Consider the following 11,688-nt stretch of genomic DNA (forward strand, 5'->3'; position numbering starts at 1 on the left):
ATATATATGAACTCAGTTAAACATTCAGCAATTAAAGGCAATTTATCAAGCAATACCAACAAATATACGATGAAAACAACAAAATCATCGTGTGGGCAGAGTAATGATGGTAATTCCAGAGCCGTCGACTTGTGCAGCTATTCAGCCAAGAGCTCACTCCCCGGCCGTTCCGCAGATCGGTTGGGATTTTGTAGCGATTTCCCTCAGTCTTCCACTGGCATTTATGACAATTGTCATTCCCTGGAAATTCTGGCGTCAGAGGCAGAATATTCAGAAAGTTTTGTGAGCGCTGCTAGCGGGACGATTGGAGTCTCCATCTCCCGTACGTGCGTCACTCAGGCTGAGCGTGAAGACCGACACGATTTTGTGAAGAGTTTGCCTAGCGCTCGTGCGACGTTAGGAGACATAACGCCGAGAAGGAATCTGCCTGCTCTGCCGTCGAGAAGCGAGAGATACAAATCTTTCTTTAACACTGATAAAAGAAAAAATAATTCCCCTTTCATGCTTTCAGCTTTTAAAAGCGTGAGAAAGAGCTGATGTTTTCACAATTGGGAAGGCCAGAGATTTGGGCTCCGAAAACGGGCGAATATCGACAATCTACTTTCATCATTAGTTACGAATGTATTTGAAATATTTTACCATGTTTCTTGTTCAGAAGTGATCTGACTGTTTTAAATTATTTCCGTGAGTTAAGCTACACATGTTCAAGACAGGATTGACGTAAATGAATCTACATGAAGATCGGAGGTATCGTTCATCCGCTTAGTCCGGTCCGGAATGACTGTGAATGCAGCCAAGGATCGATGAAAAATTATCGCCTAAAACTCAGTCCAATTGCAAGGTTTACTCAATAATTATGAGTGGTGTAATACTTTGAATTCTGGTACTTAGTTCTTCACACCGAGATGGGAGTCACATGATTCGAATAACTGCACTGATGTGGATGTAGTAACCTAAATTCGTGAAAAAATCATCATTACTTCCTTGCTTAGAAGTCTAGTAGTTTAGAATCAACTCGTAAATAAAAATAACATTTTTAGCTAAAACATTTGAACAATATTATGCATTGTCTTGGGCACAAATTTGAGAAAAATCTAGCAATATAGTAGCAATTATTGGAAGCGTCTTGCCCTTCGCCATTCGATGCTTAATAATTCACAGTTAAAAATTTTGTAACAATCAGGCCCTTCCGTGAGCTTACTGTTTTCTTTAGTTACAGGTATATCGAGATATATATTTAGCAGTTTTTGGGAGGATTTTTAATTTAAAAATGAGATTTTTTGAAAAAATGACATATATTATTGTAAGATGAGAAATAATAACATTGATGGAAATTTCCCGTGTTTCCTCGAAAATTTTTACAAATTTTCTTCACAAAGACTATCTTATCGTTGCACTCGCTTATGGGTACCAACTTTGAAAACTTGAGTTGTTTGACGAACACTAGAAAATTCCAGGGAGCAAAGAACGGATTCCTCTTCGCCAAGTTTATAATGAATGTTGTTATAATCCTTGATGTCTGAAAATCTATTTGTTTATGTCTAATAAAAATTCTGCTTACATGTGCGCGCTAAATACTCTGCTACGCGGTTCTAATGAAGTCAGATGATCGCATCCATCAGGAGCACGTAGTTTGATTTTTTTATATCCCTTTAAGCTGGGGAAAACTAACTAACTCGAAACTAACTCTTGGAGAAAAAATGGATGCTGACACACGTTGAATAATCAACGATGGCTGAAGTAGCATCAAGTGTTTTGTTGATTAGTTGGTCGAAGCTTATGTTTCTGTACTTCCCTTACAACAATGCTTTCTAATATGACATTTATTTCTTAGAACTTCAAATACGCTGGACGGCATCCAAATATCAATAGAAAGAGCACGTGTGTTGCTCACCGGCTGTTAAACCCTTTATCTCTTCGTTACTTTAGAATTTATTCATAAAAAAAATGTACGATATTTTTCAATATGCCGTATTCGCGCAAAATAATCCATGTCAATAAATAGGTAAATAAAAAGTTACTCATTATCATGAATTTGTCAAGAATTTGGGAGCGGCCACAACTCTACGGACTCAGAAGCCAGCATTTAAGTATCTCAAGCTGACAGCCACGAGTAGAGGAGGTCAGTTCAAGAGCTTCAATCCTTCCATGTACAATAAAACTGCAGAATAAGAGCGGCAATAAATCTTTGTAAATTTAGGATAAACTTATTTTTTGTGTTAATTGTTCTCTTCCTCTGATGTGTTTTTTTTATCAAAACTTTACTGATGACAAATAATTTTCAGATAAACAATAGACATTCTAATTTGCGTATCAATTGAAAATATTTCCTGTTGATGTCTTCAAGTTTAAGATTCACAGAATAAAATAGTAAAAGTTTTGCATTAATTTATCCATCCACTCATAAATTTTTAAGTAGTATACTTCCGATCATAAAAAAGAGATGTTGTTTTTTCCAGCATTTTTATTAACAAAATACACTCAAGAAGCTGAAATGATAACGTTTGTAGTGTTACACTTCGGGAGTCACATGAAGTGAAAGCTTAACTTGTTGATCTATTGATCTGTTGCGAGAAAAAATCTTTGGTGCGGAATGCTTGAGATAATTTTTGAAAATTTATAGTTAATTGGCATCAATATATATATGAAAAAATGAACTGCACAACCCTAAAACTGTAATATTCAATTAATTTTAAAACATTAAGTTAGTGCACTGATATGGTAAAGATTATTTCTCGAACTTTGCAATGGTGGAGAACTAATATAAAAACTTCTTAAATTTATCGATATCCGATGATCACAAAGTTAAAAAAAAAAAATAAATAAATAAAATTCATCATGAAGTCATCATCGATGACTCAGTTCAGAAAAAATATCTGGAATACTTCTGTTCCCAAGCCCAGAAGCAATAACGCGATACGCTACATTGTCCTCTGATTTATGAAAGTTAAGGAGAATAACATGTTTCTCTGCGTAATCAGCCTCAGATTTTTGAAAGTTTGGATTCCACGTCGATATAAAATTGTAAATAAGCAGGGCATCTATCCCAATTGGTCGAAGCAAGCAAAAATCTATTGCTTTTGCACCAAAGCTAGTGGAGTAATTCTTTGCAATGCAACGATCCTATTGATATGAGTCCAAATTTGTTTTCAATATTTTTTGAAATTTTTTATTGTTCTTCGACACAGCAAAACGTCTTTTCCTGTTGACATTAAATAAAATATCCAAGTTTTAATATTGAGAGCCAAAATGCTAGACTTGGAATAGTAGAACACAGCTTCCATTTCACTATTACATAAGTTTAATACACAGCTTTTATTTTACATTCAAATTAAACCTGCGAAAAACGAAAAACAGGAACGAAAATGGAATGTCCCCAGCAAGAACGAAAAAAAGGCTGGATACATTATACGACTATTGGGTGTTTTCAAAATACGTAAATGAGATAGCCAAATAATTATTCAGGTTCTTGGGATTTATATAGCGTTTCTTTTCCATTAAGAGGGCAACGATAGTTCAAATTTGAACTACACACAAAGTATCACACATATACACTGAACACTGTACACGCACACATATAAACACAGAATTTATCCTAAAGCTCTTAGTTACACAAGGTAAAGAATTAACACGTGTGGCCGCATAAGAAGCTTGCAAAACACAGAGACGATCCATATATTTAAGTATAATACAAGAGTGTCTAGAGTACACATTTATCAGAAGTTGGCAGAGACACACTTATTATATAATGTTATGAAAAAAATGAGATAAGCTGAAGTTCTGGTAGCATTTTTGCTGTTTGCACTGCAAGAAAGATTGCCTTGGAAACAACCGAGTTCTTTAGCAAAAGTAAAAAGTAAAAGCCTGAATGTTATGGATTAAAATTTGGACGATATCATCGGTTTTTGATACAAGAATTATTAACTGATTATATTCTATGCATGAAAATCAAGTGAGGATAGCATGACAATCAAGTGAAGGTAGCATGGCAATCAAGTGAAGGTAGCATGACAATCAAGTGAAGGAGGCAGCATGACAATCAAGTGAGGGTAGCATGACAATCAAGTGAGGGCAGCATGGCAATCAAGTGAAGGCAGCATGACAATCAAGTGAGGGTAGCATGACAATCAAGTGAGGGCAGCATGACAATCAAGTGAAGGTAGCATGACAATCAATTTAGTGTACTTGCCTCAGGAGCAGAATGTCAGCATTTGAAGTGCATTCGCTTCTCATGTTTTTTCACGCATCATAGTTAACATTAATCATAAAATCTAAATACATAACAAGAGAAAGCTCGATTCAACACTTAGCGATAGAAAAGATCTTAGGCTTAAAGCTAAGCGAAAAATATCAACAACATGCATCGGTACTTGAGGTACATGCAACATGAGGTACTTGTTGCAGAACGAGAGAACGAATCGCATTTTAACTAAATGGTTCGGAGGCAGAAGAGTAAGTGATGCTTTTATAAATAGATGAAGGCCCAAGTTGCAGCAAAAATTTCCCAAAACTAATCTTAAAAAAAAAAACGCAAATAAGATTTGATACAATTTTGTGCTTCATTTGATATGAATCAATTTGCTTTAAAAATAAATAGCATTTTTTATGGTTGCTCATGTGAATGACTGAATAGAAGACAAACATAGACGCATTTAACAAAGATATCAAATTAATTTCTTGAATAAACAGAAATTTTTTTAACACATTTTCTTATAACAGACCAGAAAAGAACAAGCTGGGCCTTAGACCCTCTTCCTAGACGAATGTCATCAAAAAACCTGAAACGTTATTTTCTGAGCAAAAAACTTGGGAACGCATGAGATTCCGATGCGACACGACAAATTTTACGCATTTTAAAAAGTAATTTAAAAATTGGGAGAGCAACGTTGTCAGCTCATAATTTCCAGATAGCCGGAAACATCGTTGAAAAGCTCGCGTATGGCAATAAAAAGCGTTTATAAAAGCTACAGTCAAGCATTAGAATGAAGTAGGCACATTTACATGCTGAAATATACTCTGAAACACACGTGCATTATCGCAATACGAATAGCTTCTATAAACACATAACACTTAGCATATTAAGTATGTAGCACACATAGCAAGTAACATGAATTAATGATTTAAATGAGGTACTTAAAGATGAGATAAGATGAGAAAAGCCCACCATTCACCGTAACTTCATTCACCCTAAGCACGTGAGGCTCACTGAACTTCTTTGGACAAATGTCTTTACTTTATCCTATAATGAAGACCGCTCTCTCAATTAGAATGTACAGCATGAAATAACAGATAACTTATAAAAGAGGGTAGGTAATATTGTAGAATTCTTCATAGATTTCAACAGCTTTATGGATATAGGTGCATGTTGCATCATAATGTTTTGCATGTTGCAAATTCAATTTTGTTTTATTTAAAGAGTTGATATATCTGTTTTACGACGTTTCTCTGAAGGAAACACCGTAGTTCAGTCATTGACAATTTTCATTCCATTGGAAGATCAAGATTCCTGGTCTATTTGCTGAAAAGCATTCAAGAGATGAATGATTGACGATGCACTAAGGACATGTACTGTAAAATGACAGTCATAATGAGCTAATATCATGCAACATGCTTATTGTCATGCTTTACCGTAACTACTTCGTATAATTTACGGCGAATAAACTTCGAGAATGGTGCATTTCTCTCGTTACCTCACATATAGTGTTCAGCCTAACATATATATATCGTTACCTCACATAAAATGCTCAGCCAGTGCAACATGAAAAGCTGAGAAATATAGAAATTATTGTTTACATGAGCGTGACTTGCAAAAAAAAACATGCATGCCAACGATAACAGATGGGGATACTGTAATCGCGTTATACACCATGTAACAGCCAGAAATTGTCATCTTCTATATCATGTAGTTCTTAGACTACCGCACACTTAGAGAGTCAAAGATCTTAAAGTTAAAGACACGTTCAGTAGAGCACTGACTCCTGGGCCTATACTTTCAAAAAAAAATTAAGAGATCGTAAGTTTATCAGCCAATCATTGATGGCCTTTCAAGCAAAATCCTCCAATCATAGACAAGAAAATAGAGCGTAAGTACTTACTTTCACTTAGCGAGTTTTGAAAGTATGGACCCTGAACTACTTTCAGTTAGGCTTTCGGATTCATCTCTCAATTTCCAAAGAAGTTCTCTAAATTTCAGCGAAATGGAGAGATTACATGTATGTTGCATTGAGGAATCGTTGTTCTGAGTACTGAGTCACTAGAATAAGGTAATCAATCTATACGATTTGTGCTAGGAATGTAGACTAAAAAAACAATTGCGCTGTGGGTCGAGTTCAGGTCTATTGACAAAGTAATTATTTGTCAACCATTAAAACATTCAAATCTTGCATTTCATGTCCCAATTTAACAATATAATTGCAATTCATCAAGGCATAGGTTCATTTTTCAAATTTTTGTACACAAAAGATTTATCTGTGACTTCCGTTCTGTATAGCTTCGTTGTAAGAAAATAAGATCAGAATGTTAAACGGCTAGCCAATTAAAAAAATTGCACAGCTTATTACGAATTAAGATTTAAAACCAACGAACGGTTCGTATAAACTTGACCAATAACACTAACTCATGCATTGATTTAAAATTATTTTGAGAAAAAATTGAAAACTAAGCATGTATCGTAAAACATTTTAATGATGCTAAGGGTACTTTTTAACATTTAATTGATCTATATCTTGCTAATGTTATTTTGTACCTGATATGAAATTATTAAATTAAAAATAAACTCTCAAATTATGAACATATCTATAACAATGAAAAAAGTAGAATATTCAACAAACAACTGCATAAACCTTGATTGTGGATGTGTTAATTTCTTCAGTAGAATATTCTGTTGAAAGTTTCGTTGCTCGGCCGACACAAATTCTAGTTGAGGTCTTCGTTTCATGAAAGTGATTTTCGTAATCGCATAGACGTTGATGGTTACAGGTTAAATCAGATATTAGTATCTTCGTAATCAGGTTACGCCAGATTATGGTATCATTGTAACAAGGTTACATTAGATCTCAATATCATTGTAATCAGGCTACAACAGATGAAGATATTGTTCGACAGTAAGCGAGTACTGGAGATGTCGAACTGGCAGCTTTGGTTGGTTGCAAGAGGGCCATGAAATGATCGTATTCAGTGCAGTTCTTTGGGCACGAAGATGCCATGCAGGGGCACAGACACGGATGAGGTGGGCAAGAAGCACACCCTGCCCACCTCGGTCATGGTTTTGGCGTCGATGAAGACCAGGCACCCGAACTGCGGCTCGTCTGACCGCACACAAAACGTCACCACCAGACCATCGTCCTCGTTCTGCCACGTAAATGAGAGATTGTATAATCAGGAGAAATTATAAACGGAAGAGATAAAACATGGGCTTCGTCGGTGATATTAAAAATTAAACTGTTTTGCTGTGACTTTTTCAGCGCTACGAAGTGTTTATATGAGTCCCCACAGACACTCTTCCTCACCCCTCCTCCAGGCTTGGGGATGAAGACAGAGTCCCCGCAGTAGAGAAGCTCCTCCGAAAACAGCTTCACGTCGCCAGTCTCCACGTCCAGCTTCGTCACCTTAAAAATACATAAGGATTTATTGGAGTGATGAACACCTCGGAACATTCAATGAGAAATTACGCCATACAAAAATATTTGGTTTGAACACATGCACTTGTCCTCTGTCACGCCGTCAGAAGAAATGATTTTGCCATTACATATCTTCCGAAATGCTATGTTTCCATCATCGATCTTAATATAAAAGACTGTAATATATAACCCTAATATCCTCTTTATTCCGCCACAGACCTGCCCTCTGTCGCCGCCCTCAGAACTGACGCCCATGCCATAAATGTATCGGTGCTTACGACGACCAAAAACAGGGTTGATGATGGGGTTCTCCAGCGCAGCGGTCGCGCTCAGCGGCATCACCTTCACTGGGATCTGCTGGTTGAGATTTGCCCATTGAAGAACATATAATTCCTTCTAAGTATAAATATGTTCGGCACTGACATTAAAATGTCCCAAGGAATGCAGCTAAGAAACAATGAATGAAATTTTGATATGGTAGAGTGTCATGTAACCAAGATTGCGGTTGGAAAAATATTAATAAAACATAAAAATGTCAACAGAGTGACCAAATCAAACTGTATTTGAATTCACAAGAGGCGACATCAAATCACTTCACGCAAGATACATTAATAACATCATTGTAGAAACATCACAACACATCACTTCAGATGTTTAAGTAGATATAGCATGAAGGGCACATATTTAGACTTATCACTCAAAATAACGCAGGAAAACTTCACTCAAGATATGTCACCTCAAAACAAACACATCACCCATGACTCATCGCCACACCACATCACATCACTCGAGACTCATCACCTCACCACAATACATCACCTAAGAGACATTGCCATTCACAAAAACATCGCTACACCACAAAACATCACCCAAGACACATACGGAGCAACATTACAAACACATCACACCGAAACACATCGTCGCAACATATCACCACACCACATCAAACCCTACATCTCCACACCACACTGCCACATCACCTCGCCACATCACCACACCACACCACACCACCACACCACACCACATCACCACACCACACCACATCACCTCGCCACATCACTACACCACATCACCTCAGTCCGCGCGTCGGAGTCGGAGGCAGGCAGGACGACGCGGTTGAGGGAGCTGTAGAAGCTGCGCCTGAAGTCCTCGTGCTGCGCTCCTCTAAGCGGTTGCTGCGCCATACAGGAAACACATTTTTCATTAATAATTAAATACATCTTATGAAGCAGGGACTAGACCAACTATATATGAGTGCACATGTTATCACTCACACTTTCTTCATGCCACTTCATGCCGTCGAGGAAGGCGAGGTTATTGAAGACGTCACTGACGACCTCGGAGACCGACACGCCAAGAGGCATCTCGATGATGACGAGGTAGCGGTCGGTGACGCCCAGGGAGTGCATGTAGCACGGAGACAGGCGCCACCGCGGAGCCAGACGCGCTGCGATCTCCGTAGCGCCTCCTGCGACACCAGCCAAACACTCAGAGGTAGGGACGAATTATGAAATAGATTTTTATTTCGATTTCATGCTATTTCTGAATGTCTAGTTTTTAGATCTTAGTGACAAACTAGCTCCTTTGCATTATAAATGGAAGTTTTTAGATCTTAGTGACAAACTAGCTCCTTTGCATTATAAATGGAATGCAACCAATGTTAAAATTCAGCCTATCTTCCCTGATGCTTGTCAAGACGGGTGAAATTTCTCATTTGAAGGTCAAGAAAACATGTGAAAATAATGAGTTTAATTTGATTTGATCCTAATTTCCCTCAAGTAGCCTTACATATTATGATATTTTACACATCAGACCTGTTTTTGAACAAGTGTTTACAGTGGATGAAAATTCCGTCCACGTTAATGAGTTGTACAAGACGAAATACTTGACAAGAAGGTGAGTCACACTCACCGTCGGCAGGGAACTTGAGTACATTGTACTTAGGTCCTGTGAGGCTGACCGCGTGGCCGACGGTATAGCAGTTGCCCAGCTGGGGAGGTCGTCACCAGGCTACCCTCACGGTACAGCGTCCGCTGCCGAAATATTATTGAGAATTATGATTTAATTTGGCTACTGTGGTTGCAGATGGATTTCTCATTACGAACTAAAGAAATCATAGCTAAATTTATACCTAAACATTCAAGAGACGCATTCGAGATTATAAATTTTAATTTTTTATAACCTATTTTCTCTACCTATTAATGTATTTAATCAGTCAGAGAAAATAGATGAAAAAACTCTACCCTGAGATTGCAGTTATTGATGGTAAATTCAAACAATTGAACTTGTTTGGAAATAAAATATTCACTGACTTGATTCATTCAGAATCTTCTGTATGCATGTAATTTACTGACTTACGTTATTTTAATACATGATATGTATTAATGATGTTTAATTGAGCGAATTCAAAGTCTCAAATATTTTTTAGAAATTAAAGCTTTTAATTATTCATATCGTTTGTGTACAATAAAATAATTCATCATTAATTGAATAAGAAAAGAAAACTATTGTTTCTACAATTGTTTACACTATTTAACTAATAATTTAGAACGGCACCTTCACTTACTGCTTGGTATAGTGTATAACATTCTTATATCGTTATAATCTCTCAACAAAAGGATCGTCGTGAAATGCCCGAGTATACTCGTAATACACAATATTCGTCAGGCATTTTAAATAAAGCGCTGCCTGAGGTCTCTCCCTTTATTTGGTATTTCCATGTATTTTGTTATCATGTCGCTACAATACGACCATGTAAAATGAGCGATTATAATATACAACGTTCAGAGAACGCCGCCCGAGAGCTTAACTTTTTATTTAGTAATTCTATTATTTTTTGCGTTAACATTTCGCTACAATACGACTGCCTCAGAGTGCTAGATAACAATACACAATAACATTCATCGGGCATTTATGATGCATCGCTGGCCGAGGTCTCACCCTGTACTTGGTATTTGCATGTATTTTATCGTATCATGTCTGATGTCGCTACAACATGACCATGTAAAATGCTCGATTATAATATACAACGTTGATCGGCCATTTATGATGCAGCGCAGTCCCTGTACTTGGTATTTACATGTATAATGTGTTATACTTATAATGTCGTTACAATACGACCATGTAAAATGCCCGATTATAATGTACAACGTTGATCGGTCATTTATGCTGCAGCGCTGGCCGAGGTCTCACCCTCTCCTTGGTCTCGAGGGTGTCGAGGCAGATCTCCTGCATGAAGGGCGTCTCGCCGAGCGCGTAGTAGCGGCCGCCGATGCCAGCGATATGCAGCAGAAATAGAGGCTTCACTACAAACTTCTTGCGTAGAGGCTTCATTGTCGATAGTTCTATCAGATGTATAAACGTCTGAAAAACAAAATTAATCAACTGCAGATTGAGAGTTTTTAAAACAGATATTTTATTTCTGGTCGATCACCTTAAAATAAGACCACGACACACGCAAAGGAGAATATTTTTACTGGTAAACAGGAAAGGTGCCAGTCTAACAAATTAAATTATTTATGTTCTCACAGCAACCGAGGTCTCTTCGGAGCTCATGGTATACTCAATTATGTTTTTCTTTAATTCATTTCTTGCGCGTCACTTCAGATGGAATAATTTTCCTTCAAGAGAAAAATTCCACCTAACATACTAGTTTATGAAACTTCCTCTTAATATTTGGCTAAGCGATTCGAAAAACTGAAGTTAAAAAATTCTTCTCTCATGAATTATTAATGTCATATAATGGGCTCATGATGTCATTTTTTTTTCATTTTTCTCGATTCTGCCAAAGCATTCGTTTAAATATGTTCTTCACTCACATTGCATTCGTGTTCTGTGCTGCCTCAAGGAACGGACCTTGATCATATATTCTCGCTAAAACTTTCTCCACGTTAAATTCATAGAACAAGGCCCGTTCTATATTGTCATCACTTACACTTTTTTCATGACAAACTGACATAACGGGGCCGTTTATATGTTATCACTCACACTTTCTTCATGCCACTTCATGCCGTCGAGGAAGGCGAGGTTATTGAAGACGTCACTGACGACCTCGGAGACCGACACGCCA

The 11,688-nt window shown here is 37.3% G+C and overlaps 1 protein-coding gene across 1 annotated transcript; it reads right to left on the bottom strand.

The window, feature by feature from the left end:
- Positions 1–6,665: 6,665 nt before the first annotated feature.
- Positions 6,666–11,676, bottom strand: LOC108672094 (carotenoid isomerooxygenase). Its single transcript, XM_047880441.1, is given in 9 exon segments — positions 6,666–7,350; positions 7,509–7,607; positions 7,839–7,973; positions 8,693–8,794; positions 8,894–9,087; positions 9,531–9,610; positions 9,612–9,652; positions 10,812–10,982; positions 11,607–11,676. Coding segments are annotated over 9 exon segments (1,020 nt in total). The 5' UTR covers positions 11,628–11,676; the 3' UTR covers positions 6,666–7,173.
- Between the last annotated feature and the right edge of the window lie 12 nt (positions 11,677–11,688).

This window comes from Hyalella azteca, unplaced genomic scaffold (genome assembly GCF_000764305.2).
Source record: "Hyalella azteca isolate HAZT.00-mixed unplaced genomic scaffold, Hazt_2.0.2 contig5395, whole genome shotgun sequence".
In the NCBI taxonomy this organism is placed as follows: Eukaryota; Metazoa; Arthropoda; class Malacostraca; order Amphipoda; family Hyalellidae; genus Hyalella; species Hyalella azteca.